The sequence below is a fragment of the Bombus flavifrons genome, chromosome 12 (assembly GCF_040668555.2).
Source record: "Bombus flavifrons isolate JBK064 chromosome 12, iyBomFlav1_principal, whole genome shotgun sequence".
Taxonomy (NCBI): domain Eukaryota; kingdom Metazoa; phylum Arthropoda; class Insecta; order Hymenoptera; family Apidae; genus Bombus; species Bombus flavifrons.
The window spans coordinates 11,133,456-11,148,712 of NC_138453.1; the positions used below are offsets into that span (position 1 = coordinate 11,133,456).

General features: G+C 37.0%; 1 protein-coding gene across 3 annotated transcripts; it reads left to right on the forward strand.

Moving 5' to 3' along the window:
* The first annotated feature begins 598 nt into the window (after window positions 1-598).
* Window positions 599-14,069, forward strand: LOC138185393 (golgin subfamily A member 6-like protein 6). Of its 3 annotated transcripts, XM_069124278.1 has the most exons (10): window positions 606-1,180; window positions 3,673-3,875; window positions 4,074-4,209; window positions 4,641-4,679; window positions 6,549-6,660; window positions 6,749-6,906; window positions 7,037-7,168; window positions 7,404-7,586; window positions 9,370-9,532; window positions 9,638-14,069. In XM_069124278.1, the coding sequence occupies exons 2-10, from the start codon at window positions 3,688-3,690 to the stop codon at window positions 10,834-10,836; spliced, it is 2,310 nt and encodes a 769-aa protein (XP_068980379.1). In that variant the 5' UTR covers window positions 606-1,180; window positions 3,673-3,687; the 3' UTR covers window positions 10,837-14,069. The 3 variants fall into 3 exon arrangements, 2 of the variants coding, with proteins under 2 accessions (XP_068980380.1, XP_068980379.1); XR_011174603.1 differs by lacking the exon at window positions 4,641-4,679 and having other exon boundaries at window positions 599-1,180; window positions 9,374-9,532; window positions 9,638-9,777; XM_069124279.1 differs by lacking the exon at window positions 4,641-4,679 and having other exon boundaries at window positions 605-1,180.
* The last annotated feature ends 1,188 nt before the right edge of the window (window positions 14,070-15,257 follow it).

A 15,257-nucleotide genomic window follows, 5' to 3' on the forward strand; every position in this document is an offset into this window, starting at 1 on the left:
TCACGCTGGAGTTCACGCTACCTTCACTTTCGTTACTCGCGTTTTAAGCATAGCGTGAAAAATCGAGAGTGAACAGTGGCGACCAGCCGAACTCGGCTTCATCGCTATCAAACGACATCAAGGGACGGTATACTTAAGCAACTTCGAGCAAGGAAAAAATATCTCTTTTCAACCGCAACCATCAACCTCAAAAATAAAACCAATTCTCCAAAATAGCCACATCAAAACATCAAACTAAAGATCAAGCCCTTCAACGCAGTAACATCATTATACAATTTATCTTCTTTCAAAACAGATTCAAATAAAAGCAGAGAATTTTCCAAGGAACAGGTAGAGACGCCACGCTCAAGGAAACAATTTCCTTGCGAACAAGGCCGTCATCAAATAGGCTAATATCCACGTCTGCCTGTAGGAAATGCAATTAACCCCCCATCGGTCGCGTAATCAACGATCTCAGGATACTGGTAACTAGATGACATTTAAAAATCCGTTGGAAGAAAGGAGAAGAAGAAAGAAGGGAGAGGTCCTTCGGAGGACCTACGGGTCGCACAGGCGCAGCTGTATTCCAGTCTCACCCCTAAAGAGGGTGTGCGAGTGCGCAATGAGGGTTGGCCTGGCCCGAGGGAACGTAGGCTCGGCGCAGTCGAGTGGCTTTGGCCGAGTATGAGCGGCGTTTTCGCGTTTGTCGCTCGAGTTCCATTCACGAAAACGACCTGTTCGAACAACCACCCCCTCGTGTGCCTGTCGGAGGAAGGGTTAAGGCGTGCTTGAGCCACTTGTGTCGGGTTGAAGTCGGGTTAAACGCGAGAAATCGAGAGACGAGAAGGTCGAACCGCGGATACAGGCGTGTCTCTTCCGTACGGTTGCTCGATTTCACGTACCTCGACTGTCAGTAAGGGTACCTGGAAGAGGATAAGGGGTAGCAGAGCCTGGAATAGTTCATTTTGGGTTAACGTACCACCGATTGATATTTTTCTTTTCTTCTGTAAAATCGCTGATTGTTTTCTTCGAGTGGAAAGGAAAAAGAGATGCTGTAGCGTGAACACCGTGGTAAACGGGTCGTTATTACGCGTGTATGGTGGATTATGCGTGATCGTAGAAACGAGGAAGTGAGGTAAAAGTGTTTTTTCGGGGCAAAAGCGGGCCGGCGAGCGAGGGGGCTCCGGGACTCGAGCAACAGGTAATTTAAAAGCTGACTCCGCGGGGCACCACTTTCCATTGCGTCGGTGTTGCTTCTGGGTGAAATGTAGTTGATTGCTGTCGCGACGAGATGATGCAATTTACGCGCGCCTTCACCGTTAATGAGACGCGGCTGTTTCTTTGTCGTGGTTGAAAGAACGAGAAAATTTCATTCTTCCTTTACCGTTGCGTTTCTTTCTCGTAGCTGAAGAAGAGAGAACATTTTATTCGTTGTTATATCTGGGTTTATTTGCTTGTGGCGTTTTTAACGTTTCCAGTTATTTTGGTTTCGTTATAATGTATAGTATTTGTCCAGAATATTGTTCGGTGTGGATGCAGAATTTTGTTTTTGTATTTGTCGTGGCTTGTGCGAATTCTATTTAATTATTAGAAATTAGTAGGTTTCTGAAATGTCATTTGTTTCTAATGCGATCGGAAGAAAAGTCTTAAGTATGAATTTGTACATAGTTCTACATATACATTAATAACAGTAACAAACAAAAATATTTTATCTGAATATATAGATGAAATTACATGTACTATAAAAAAGGAACTATATTCTTGAATGTTTGAAATTTCAGTTCGCTTTTTGGCTATCAACGTGCCAATCAAATTCTCCGAGTCTGAACACCTACATTGCGTAAATAATTCGCGTTGCTTAAAGGTCGAACGTAAATGAAAGTATATCGCTGACGTGGGACGAGGATTAAACGGGTCTCCTGCTGCAAGTAGGTTAACTACATCGTAGATAACAGGGCTCATTACACGGAAGGGTAGTTAAGTCTTTCGTCAGGGGGTGATTTATCGACGATATAGCAGATTTCCCTACCGGATAAAAGAGAGTGCATTTCGTCCATTAAAGCGTGTTCCCGTGTCGCATTTTCTTCAGAAACTCCTCACGCGCTCGCCTCGCTGACTGCATTAAGGCCATTCATGCGGGAATTTGTGCTTCTTACAGTAATCTTCCTTTTTACAACTGTCCATCACATTTTACACTTCCGTTCAAGAAGTATACGAAGAAAATTAATTATCGAAATGATTATTTACCTAAACAAATTAAATGAAGTAAATGAATTTCACTGAAAGGTTTTTACTTTCTCTCTAAAAAGATATTTTCTTATTTTTCCTAAACATTTAGAAGAATTAAATAAATACGTTTAAATAAATGAAATAATTTCTCGGGAACGTTTAATGAAAACGTTGCTTACGAAGATCGCATAGATCGAAAAGAATTTAACGCTGCCAATTACCTGCACATAATAATTACTCCGATAATTGAATTTCGGTAATATCGAAATACCTAACTGGATGAGTATCTGACATTTTTCAGAGCGTTATTATTAAATCGAGAATTAATTGCAGCGAAGCAGGACAGCATTGAATTAAGGCTAAATATTTGGCGCGGCGTTTCGATTCTTAATGAAGAATTCCTACGATGTAGATTGCAGATACTCGATTATTATTTATGAAATCAAGTGTTTATGTTTGAAACATTCCATCGATCTCTATATATATGAATCGATATCAGTGAAAAATACAGTTTCTTCGTTTCGAATTCGTACACGATTCCTCTATCCACTTTTAAAGAAACACATAGAGTGTTTCCATTCTTCGTGAGTACGTAGGAATCTTATAAATCCGATTTTTATTTATATCACGCTTTGCTAATAATAACTGTGCGATAGTTGTTTGATCGAACTAGACGCGACTCGAATGATAATGTTAGATGTTCTCGAAAATAAATGCACCCTTGCTATGGTGTTGTATTGACAGAGTGGCTGTGTGATTACATGGACAAGTAACCTGATGGAAACTCGATATAGGAAGTTAAATCGTGTGAATGTGATATCGACGAGTTGCAAATATTTACTTTCTCGCAGTGAAAATAGTTTCAAATACTCCGTCGTTTAATATAAAGCGAAAATGTGAGTCAGTTTGCTGGAAGTCGTCCATATGGCTTCAATTATAGTTTATTATTTCACTGCAAACGCGGATAATTCATGGCGGATCTCCGTTAATGAGCAATTATGCTTGTTGAAGCTTTTAGTTTCAGGATAATGTTTTTATTCGAAACCAGACTTTAATATAGTAGGTAGATATAAACTCTATATAAAAATGCAAAACTCACGCGGAAGTAAAGCGTATCACACGTTAGCTGAAGCTTGTTTATCATTCGCAAAGTTGTTCAGAATATATCAGCAAACTTTCTCATAGTCATCCAAATATATCTCTTCTAACACTTAGAAAGCTTTCGTTTTATCACGTAGAATATATTACAACGCGTGCGCGAATTTAAGTTTCAATCGTTTTATTCTAAAATACTAGAGATGCCATATTTCCATAATAAAATTCTTGTATGTCTTTATATCGTTTTGTCTTTTTTCGTTGTGTGAAACAAGAAGAAAAAAAAGGAATTTCAAGACTAAAGAAAGGAGGAAATTATACTTTATGAAATTTTTTAATGGAACATGCGTTACATGAAATGTTTTCCAGGAAAATATCAGCTCGATGCCGGAAGCGTCAGGGTCAAAAGTGGCCGATGAGTCGGATTGTTTCATTTACGGGAATAAGAGCGGCTTGGCCGAGGACATGAAGTTTCTGGCTAGTATGCCGGAACTATGCGACGTGACCTTCCTCGTCGGTGAAACAAAAGAGCCCATTTGCGCTGTGAAGGCTGTTTTAGCAGCCAGAAGTAGGTTCGTATCGCGATTAATGCTACGATCAATTTCTTTCTTTCGTGCAAAGGTAATCTTGATGTGTAAGTAGTACGTTTTATTACAATAACAACACTCTTCTAATATTATTTATTACAACAGTTAAAAAGATTGTTATTACGATATTTAGATAAATATAAATACAGTAAAGGTGAAATAATGTATTCTTTGTTTCTATAGGGTGTTTCAAAAAATGTTTTACCAAGCACCCAGTCCACAGCATAAAAAGGAACCACCGCCGAAGGAAAACAAGATCCGACTGTTCCTGAAAAGAAGCTCGGAGCCGCTGCTGAATCTGCAAAACGCGGCGCAACAGGTAATCGCGGTCATTACAGAAAGATCGTTTTCTCAATACCTACCTCTATTCTTTCACTATATTATCAGAAAAGATAGAAATAGCAAACTAAAAATAAAATCAAACCGATCAAACGTGGGCATCTTTGAACTTATTTGTTACAAACAAGATGGATGAAACACCCACGCGAATGTTGGAATATTACAAATTTAGTGCTTGCCTTCCTTCGCTTCCATATTAAATTTCTGATCGATAAACTCTCATTTTCGAAACTTTCAATCTGAAATATATACTCTACACGATTAATCTTTGAAACGGTTGCTACAACCAATCAATTTACTGCAATTGAAATAAAAAAGAAGCATTTTAAAGAACATTTAAACGAATTGTGTTCGAACCTCGTCGTTAAAATGATAGAAATAGTAAGTGTGCGTTTGTTGTGTGCCGTGTAGCGGTCAGGGTTCGCGCAGCAGTTGGCTCCCATACAAGAGGTACTATTATAACGTCACTTCTCTATACGATTTTGCATCCTGAAGTCCTCTTTTTATTTTCCCCTTTCCCTTTCTTTCACTCTATGCTCGTCACAAGTTTCTGTCTGTTTCTTTTTATTATTTTTTGTTCTTTTTCTGTTCTGAAGCATTACAATAACGAGAAGGATCCTGAATAACGATGAATCCTCGATTCGAAAAGTTTCACCGAGAGAAATTCTATCTCTTAAGAATTGTTAGTTAGACGGATTTGGTCTGTTTCTCGGTGTGTGTTAGACTTCGTCAAGCGAATAATCTTCGCGAAGTTAGAATTAATCTGTACGATTGCATGAAACATTGACGCGTTGGTAATGTGAAGTCAAACTGATACGTTTTATAAAAATGTTGTCATTTTATATCATAGTAGATGATTAATGTCTGATTCTTTAGAAAGTAAATGATTAATCTTCATAGAATCAATTAATTTGATTTCTGTATGGCTCGATCAGTAATGTAGGAAACTTTTTATTTTTTTAAGTATCTATCATATATCTTCACGATACTAATGCGCTGTGGTACTATTATTTTTTTTCCTTTTTTTTTTTTTACTGAAAGATATAGAAATATGAACTTCATTATTCTTCGAAAGGGTCTCAATTTTATTGTCTCAGGATACCAGATTTTACTGTGGAAGATCACTTTACGGGCATCTTTTAAAAATAGTCCTTAGAACTGTTAACTTTATATTTTCTACGAGTACAAAAAATAGTTATTTTCTTAGCTCTGAAGAACAATTCTAAGATATTTCTATAATCATAAGTATACTATTCTCAAAGAAATAATTTAAATCAATACCATAAATAGAGTATGTGAAGTAGGCAATAAAATTCACAACCACGTAGACTTTTGATCTTCTACTATGTGAAAGTTTAGGACTTCGATGCATAGGATGCTCACTAATCTCCTAATTGCAATCTCAACTGTTATATTTTTTCTGTATCATCTCGCATTACGTTGTATTACGTTTCCGTGAAACTATGTATTCGCATATGTTTCTATACATTTTTAACGTTAAAGGGACTTCCTGTTTATTTGAATAAATTAAACGAATTAAAATTAAAATCTATAAGAAAAATCAGAAATTTATCGAGATACAATTGACGTCCTTTTATCAACCCTTGTTCGTTAATCTGGTATCCTAATTTCATTTGTAAGCGATTACCCATACGATGCATCCAGCCCAATTCAGTTAGTTGTTAACGAGGCATTCATCGTTCCAGTCTATCTCTTTCAGTCGGCATGCAAGTTTTAAATTGACTATACGGTCTAAGTCTGGAGAATCGTGAATATAGACCGCTGTCCTTCTTACATCGGCACATTTGCAATAACTGTAGACTCGCACGACTGCAATCAAAATCCTCTGTTATTCGAGGACGGCACAATTTGATTCTGTAATTCTGCATCCTACAATTCGTTATGTAGTGGTGAAATTGACGATGATGTATTATAGACGCACAGTAGTTTGCTTATAAGGATATGCAGCAATGCGAACATTCTAGCGGCATCAATACATTGTTTTCAATTTTCATCGATGCTTAAGCGAACAACGATGGACGATCCTTGGAAATATTTAGAACGCAGCAATTTATTAAAAATTTCTAGTTGATGATAGTAGGTAATTGTTTAGAAATTCGTCATTGATAATACATCTCTTTTTTTAGAAGTAAAAAGTATTTATAAGCGTAGTTAGTTAGTTAGTCTGAGACTGAAAATATTTTCTAGCCATCGCTAAATGCACCAAATCGCTTAGCATGAACTTTCGATTTTCAGTCTTTGAATCGCTGTCAATCTTTTCGTTTTTCTAAATACATCACTCTTTGTGATCGATCATAGCCGAATGAACATCAGACCGTAATCATCGAGGAATTCGAGCCCGACGTGTTTCGTCAGCTGATCGAGTACATTCATACTGGATGTGTGACGTTACAACCTAGAACTTTATTAGGTAAGTATTTCGTTCGTCGTATATATTAACGTTCTATGGATTTTGAAGGAAACAATTTCGCGGTAGTAAGCTAATTTTCATTTTAAAGGATTGATGAATGCCGCCGATTATTATGGATTAGAACAACTGAGAAATGCTTGCACTGGATTCGTACAATGTTGTATAACAGTGGACACTGTGTGCGCTTTATTGGCGTCGGCAGAACGATACATTCAGTACAAGTGTACGAAATCCTTGGTCCATAAGGTGAGATTGTATAGAAATTTACAGATATTTGAGAAAGTTTTTTGTAAATTAACATTTTTCCGCCTGAGGAAACGAATGAATTCTTTTTACCGTATAAAAATACTGATATCTTCTTGTTTCGTGTTTAAAGGTATTCGAATTCATCGACGAACATGGCAACGAAGTATTGAATTTAGGATCCTTCACGCTACTTCCCCAACATGTAGTTCGCTTAATCCTGGCAAGAGAAGAGTTACGAGCCGATGAATTCACCAAGTTTCAAGTACGCGAATTTTCGACATTACTTTCATCCTATTGAACCAAGAAATTCTCTATTCGTTATTAACTTTCGTCTATCTGCTATTTCCTGGAAAATATAATTCCTTCCCTTCTTAATTTCATGAAACTTTTCCGTCATTTAATTTCCCACTAAAAAAAAAACTCGACTTTCTATTATTAGTCTTTTTAATTCTGTATATTTCAACTATTAAAATTCACTGAATATTCGATTATCTTAGGCGGCCTTGATGTGGAGTAAAAAGTATTGCGACAGCAATCAAAATCAAGATCTGAAAGACGTGATTGGCAATTTCCTCGAGTACATTCAGTTCCATAAGATCCCTGCGAACGTGCTGATGAGAGAAGTTCATCCTCTGGGCTTGGTGCCTTCGAGGATCATAGTGAACGCGTTGGCCTATCAGGTGCGTGTTATTTCAGTATTGTCAATGAAATCAATTTCTAATTCTTCTTTACGCTTTCTTTCTTCTCATTCTATACAAATATCGAGTTTATTCACAAACTTTAAACATTGTTTCGTAATTTAATTAAAAATCAAAGTATTACATATATTCGAATTTTTATCTCTTAGTATCTACTTTATCGTAATTAGAACATTTTCAAGTTATTGTGCCTTTTAGCCTTCTTAGCTTACTGATTCGTATGTCGCAGACAGAACTCGTGCAAAATGTTTGTTTTAATGTATCATGAAACAGCTTGATCGAGATTACACTGTTGCAAGCAGCACTTGTAGTGTAGCTCCAGGATTGTAGTTTGCGAATTTCTAGCCAAATGAGCTAAAATGTACATTCTCCACTAAGGTAACTGTGGTGTGCTCAGTTATTTCATGTTCGTATAACGCCTCGTCCTAAAAAAAGACAAGAAATTATGGTCGCAAAGAATTCAAGTATGATTATGCATTTATGATTCTTCTTGTTCCCTTTGATACAACGTACACCCGTTTCTGTCTGTTACTTTATTATCGAAGCATGCAGAAAGTGGAATTATCTCGTTTGAAACGAAAAGATCATCTCGTTCGAAAATTTGGTTAAAAATTGTATTATGTACACCTGCGACACAGTGTAACCGTTTGAAAATCCAAGGGTTTCTTTTAAATTTCATTAAAAAGTGATTTTCAGTTTTGTATGAGACCATTACACGCATTTCTATCTATTATCTGAAAATATATATATTTTGCTCAATGTATGTTACACTGTTCAGAATAATTGAAAGATTATATATCTAAAGGATACAAGATAATATAGTCTTTAATGTTACATAAGCTTAATAGAAATTTGTGGTTACTGATTGTTGCAATATTTTTGATTATTCTAGAAAGTTTCCTGTTAATTATTCTGGAAAGTGTAAGTCTGCAATATTTAATTGTTTGAACCTTGACATATTCAAATGTTTAATCGAATCGACCTTTAATTGTTCCATGTAACCGTTTCATATCTGTTACGCGTGTTAAAAGAAATTATTTTCCCAAGTACATTTGTCTGCTGTCGCACATGTAGCATTTATTCCATTTGCAATAGTTATTTCCTTTCAAATAATTGTTTCCCGAAATTATCGTTTGGAATTAATACGTCTTCTACGTTCAATCAATTACGTGTCATATTTTATATAGTTGTTCTTCACTGAATATTCGATAAAGTGTAGTAGACGTTCGTTTATCGAAAACTGTACAGAAATAAATGATCCTTTGCCAATGGATTTATTGAATTCAAATTGTCTTACACGGTTATCGCAAATCTTCTAACTGTAAAACATACTGACATTAATTAAATATGAATAGAAATTCCGAGAAATGAAGTCTACTCACGTCCCTCACTACATCCCTCACACGTTTTATTACAATCTATACATCAATATGAAACAACCTCGATTCACACCCCAATCTTAACCCTTTCGACGTGAAGAGCGAACCAGACGATCCATCTAATAATTTTGCCTATCATTAGGTTTGAAGAATAACAAAATATTTTAAACATCCGTGGAAATGTTAATTGAATTTTATTAAATTTTACTGTGATCCTCTTCAAATAAGAAAAATTGTACTGCAACTTTCTTCGCGGAAGGGTTAACACCTCTAATTTTTGATCGAACTTCACCATGTAGAACCGAGTTCTCTATATTTATCCTTTATTATCCGTCTTGATCGGCGGCTCGATTCTGTGAGTCTCTTAACCAGAGAGTTTGTTGCAGGCAGACCCGGCAAGCGTCGATCCCGGACACCTGTCCCCCCACAGAGTAAAGCACCAGGACCGTAGTTTGTCGGTGCAGTCATCTCTACAGGACCAATTCGGCAGCAACACATCGCTAAGCTCGACTGGGTCTGACGAGGGGTCCGACGAGAAGCAGCATTCAGGTAGCAACTAACCTCCGGCCACGGCCGCATTGATCGCGGCCGTATCGGACGAGCCTCGACGCGAGGAAATTCCTATTAACGTTGCGGTCTCGCACCCGCTTGAAGGTAAATACGGCATAGCAGAGCAGGAGATAAGGGAGCACGAACGATGGCCGAAACATCGCTCTTCCGAAGAGGAGGATATACAACGGTTGATCGAGCAACGCAGTCAGTATCAATCGATGAGGCAAGAGGATACGCTGCAACGACAGCACGATGAACAGCTGATCAGGAAGCAGGAGGAGGAGCTAAGGAGACAGGAGATGCAGGAAGAGTTCGAGAGGAGGCAGAAAGAACTGCAGAAGAAGAAGAAGCAGGAGGAGGAGTTGAAAAAGCAAAAAGAGCAGGAGAAGCTGAAGAAGCAGCAGGAACAGGAGGAGCCGAAGAAGGAGGGAAAGCAGGAACAGAAGGGGCTGAAGAGAGAGCAGGAAGAAGAGTTGAAGGAGACAGTAAAAGAAGTCGAGGATGTGACGAAGAAGCAAAAAGAGGAAGAGATTAATCGACAGAGTCTAGAAGAAAAGAAGCAGGAGGAAGAATTGAAGAAGCAGGAGGAAGTTAAAAAGGAGGAGGCTTCGAAGGAAGGAAAACAAGAAGCAGATTTAGAGAAGAAGCAAGAAGAGGAGAAGGAGAAGAAGGAACAGCTGCTGGAAGTTCAGAAAGAAGATGAAGAGAAACAGAAACACCGAGAGGATAAACAAGAATTACAGCAACCGGAAGAATCGCAGAGCGAAGGAAAGATTGAAGAAGAAAACAAACCAGAGGAACCAAGCCTATCGAATCAGGAAAAATCACAGCAACAATTGGAAGAAGAGGAAAGAATAAGTAGGGAGCAGGAGTTACTAAAGCAGCAGAAGGAAAAGGAACAACGAAGAATTCGCGAGGATAGAAAACTGCAACTACAGTTGCAGGAACTGAAAACTCAGTGGGCATCGGAGGAATTAACAATATACAAGCAGGAAGAAGCCTTGCAACGACAGATAGAGAACCTGAGATACGAGGAGCAGTGGGAGAGTCGACAATTCCAGCAGATGCAGTTGTATTTGGAAGGTCGGAAGCCTGAAGCGGAAAAGAAACCAGAAAAGCGGCAAACAACGGAACGAAAAAAGGTGGAAAAGAGAAAAGACGAAAGAGTAGAGATTAGGGTACACGGGGCGGAATCCCCTAAACAGGAAGACCCTGCCGTGACTGGTTTCTACATAAAGTTAGTGGTGAGGCAGGAAGGCAGGGCGAATTTGGTTTGGTTGTTCAAAACGCACAAATTTTAAATGGTTCTCGTTTCTCGTTATCCTCTACTCTGGTTTTATACACTGTTGACATTTTATATAATAATTAACAAATTAATTTTCTCGCTGGAAGAGAATTGTTTCAGAGTATGACTATTCCTATCGTTTGAGTTGTCTCGCCAGAGATTTCTATATGACGAATCGTTGTGTTTTGCGAGGAACATTCTTAGTACATTAATGTTTTTTATCGTTGGAACCGTATACAGGTATTTATGATAAACGCGGAGACGTTCACTCATGGTGGTTGTTAATAAAACCGAATCTCCATCTACAGTCAGTCAGTAAAAGATCCACCTCTGTAAATGATTGTAGACGAGGTACGTGCTCACTAAAGTGATTTAATAGGTCATACTATACTACTACGATAATCGTACGATTATTTTAAGGATACTCTTAATTTGCGTAGTCTGTGGGTTGTAATTGAACGCGAAGAGTTATTTCAGTAACACACTGCTCAAGATGATTAGAAAATTACGCACACGAATCTATTTATTCCTAACGAAATTTGATTATTTTCCATGCTAAGTACACGGTATCCTTTTACATTTTCAACGATTGATTTATTCGAAAAAATGATTCAAGGAACCGGCGAAGTAATTCTCCGATTGCTTCGAGCGGTATATCAGCATCAAAACGCAAAATGTTATCGATACTGATTTTGAGAGTGTTATTTTACAACTGACATCTTAACGACTACTTATATACGATAATTTACACGCGTTGCCTGCCTGCGAATTCCCAACCATTTCTTCGATCTAATCATTATCAATTATATGGTGTCACGCGACGGCGGAGAACACGACTTTCGTCGACATCAATCAATTCTCGCTTTCCCATTAAACCACTACTTCATGATACTATACTTATTGCTCCGTCGACTTTTCTACTATTCTCGTATTATTATTATGGCGATCTACTATCGCAGATCGAAAAGGTCTACCCGATTTTTTACCAAGCATCTCGAACATTCATTCGATCACTGCACGAAGAAGAGGAAGCAGAAGGTCTGTACCGTTTATTATGAAAGAGATTTTAACGTTCGTACGAAATGAAAAATAAAGTATGCACAGTACTAGTATGAGCAGCTAATGAGAAAATTAAGAAGTATCTATGTAGACGTTATTGTTGAACTCTTTTACAAGGAAAAGACTACAAATTATATACATATACATATATATATAAACACAAGAGAATATATATACACGATATCTATATTTGACACTATATTTAAAAAAAAGAAAAACAATTGATATCGCTTATGGGCGAGGTGTTCGAGAGCTGTGGTCGACGACTTGACAATGATAAATCATTTCATAAATTGTTACTAGAATCTTACAATTAGTTCTATGCTTCGGACTTTTAAAATGAATGTTTGAAATGTGAAAATGAACGTTTCTAAAAATGAATCTTGACAATGATGTACCTTCGAACGAAAATCGACGTTGTTTCGATGAAAATTTTCGATTTTTATTTGCCACGATCTCTTATTTTTCTACTTCAACATTTTCATACGACTTACTTACTTACTGTACCCTGAATAATATAATTTCGCTCGCATGGAAATGTAATTCTGCTGTTACGTTACAGCCGCTTTTTATCACGATTACGATTGACAATGATAAAAGTGCAGTACGGTTAATATACAACAATTTTACACGGCCGTGAAGCTGTATAATCGTGCTGCTGACTCGCATCCACTTGCGTGCTTGCAACGAAAAATTGTTTATGAAACTGTGAATACACAAAGTAGTAGTAAGTAATGTTTAACGTGCAACAGGAGGAAAAGTGTTTTCGACGGTAATTTCGAATCGTTCAATTCGGTTAAATATTTATAACACGCTTTTAATCTCGAAAGCATTGCTGATTTAATATTTTCTATTCCATTGCCACGCTATCATAACTTTTCATATTTCATACAGCAATCAGTGATTGTGTTTTTCTTCGGTTCTCGAAATTCTTTATAATTTCGATTATAGAAAGTAGTAATAAGTAATACGATAAAATAACAAATTTCCAATTGAATTTGCCAAAAATTTGTCAACGGCGACAAATAGCGCTACGATAAAGAGGATTATTCGATTTCTTGCTGTCAACATTCTTCTTCCTAACTGCCGCACCTAAGCTAATTGTTTAAGCAGCGGAAACGAAGCGGGCTATCATCTATTAAACGTTGTTGATCGATGTAATACTCAGCATTGGTACAAAGCAGAACGACGGATCGCTTGATTCGCCAGACGCTAAACCCTTCGTTCATGCAGACGGAAAATGAAACTATTTAAATCTCGACGTAAGTTGATTTATATCGTATAAAAATTTACGCCGAGTTAGTTGCTACCAACTCGTGAAACGATGCGCAATTTGTTCGTATATTGAATCAAGCAAACAAACGGTGTACCTATGTAAATTGTATAATATTGTGATTACCATTCGTATTCTCTATATTATCGCGAAATTTCTTCGAATAAGTAATTTATTAATTACCGTATCATTTTCCAAGAGTTTCTCAGAATTGAAACTTTCTATCACAAGTTAATTTATCGCGAATTAATATCATCCAAGATTCCTTCATCTTACTCTTTGTGTATTTGTACAGTGGCAAACGAATCGTTCGATACTTCAACAATTCTTTGTTATTTAGATTTATAACGACAGTATTAAAATACCTCGTATCGATGATACAAGATCATTCGAAGAGGATTTTGACGATAGTCTCACACTGTATGTATCGTGTACAGTTTGCTGGAACGATTTGGCACGAGCGCGATGATCATGCTTAAAATCATCACTGAAAAGATACGAAGCAAAACGAGGATCTCGTGTTAACGATAATAAAAGATCTAATTGTTGATCTGTGTGAAAACTTCACGCAATTTCCTGCAACCACTAGAACGCAACGATCGAAGACGAATTTTAAGTTTAGTCATCGAAGAGGAAGTCTACTACTAAAAATATAATTATTTCAAGAAACTTGAAACCTCGCAAGTATTACCTTTTCGTTTAATATACTTCAAACTATTTGGAATCGAAGAACAACATGGCTGAAGCATCGTTGTGATCATGAGCTTTCCACGAATCTTTTTCATAATCGTGTCAGACAGTCGTGTATCGTAATATCGCATAATTATTAAACAAATCTACAGAAATAAGGAGAAGGAAAATACTGCATCGATTTCGTCGTTCTCCTTTCGTACAGCGTTGACAATACTTTAATCGTACGACACATATGTTCCCTATCTCAGGCTAAGTAAAATGATAAAAGTACATATATAGAATTATAATAAAATAATAGAAAATTCCTAATCTATAAGTGTACTACTGCTTTGCCCAAAAAGGTTGTGATTCACTGGGTTTTGTTTCGCTAAGGAAACATTTTCACGAGTAAGTAACATTTTCTCCATTCACAGACTTCGAATTAACTAAATATTAGTTATTTTCTTTGTATCGATACGATTACTACATCATTCTAAATTTTTTAATCCTCCGCTCGAATTATTCTGTACATTCTAAAATAGTTTATATACACTTCGTTCGAGACTGATTCCACGATTAACTTCTCCCCAATTTACATCGTTTATTCATTTTCCTACGAAAAACTTGTCTTTATCTCTATAGTCTTTCAATAACAACAGCATTGGAAAATCAAGGCAAGAAAATCGACGTCACACCTTTCTCGACAACAGACATTAATTCAGCGAACGATGAAATTGATTTTTCAACAGAAAGTATTCTACGAATTATCAAACACTCTTTGTATAAATCACAAAAATGACAAACACGCTGAAACAACAGAAAAGATCGACAAACGTATAAAATATTGTTGTTTATTCGACACGATGAAATCTTATTTCTGCCAATAGCTGTAAGAAGAAAACTGTTCGATAGAACTGTACAAAGCTCAGTGGTATTTCAATGATGAACAGGTGTGGAGGAAATTGCATGTTGTCGATGATAATCGCATAAAAAAGGAGAACAACGGAACCGGGCATCAAACCGTGAAGCTAAATCGCAGCCGTCACTGTCGGAGAATTGTATTTTATTATCGTCACGTTGTACGCGGCTCAGTTGCATAAGTGTCAAGAGTATATTTATGAATGTGGTGTAGTCTACTTAATCTGTGTATCGTTGTCTGTCCGTGCGCATCGTTACTTCTGCTGTTTTGTACGTAAGGTGTGCGTAAAAAAATAACAAAAAATTAATTAATAAACAATGATATGTCGTTGAGTAGCCTAAGGGCGTTAACTACCCGTTACAGTGTTACCATCGATCCCACCGAGATTCAATCGATCCGATCGAGACAACTATCTTCTCAATTTTTATTTCGATCCTTTCCTCAAAATTTTAATCTAAATAATCCATTACTTTTTGACGTGCGAGAAAGATCTGAATTTTTCTACAGGGTAGAT

What these genes read in the sequence shown, in the direction of transcription:
- LOC138185393 (XM_069124278.1), top strand. Translation starts at nt 3,688, where the DNA reads ATGCCGGAAGCGTCAGGGTCAAAAGTGGCCGATGAGTCGGATTGTTTC. An exon ending in ATGAATTCACCAAGTTTCAA is followed by an intron (nt 7,169 to 7,403) that starts GTACGCGAATTT and finishes CGATTATCTTAG; the next exon opens with GCGGCCTTGATGTGGAGTAA. An exon ending in TGAACGCGTTGGCCTATCAG is followed by an intron (nt 7,587 to 9,369) that starts GTGCGTGTTATT and finishes AGTTTGTTGCAG; the next exon opens with GCAGACCCGGCAAGCGTCGA.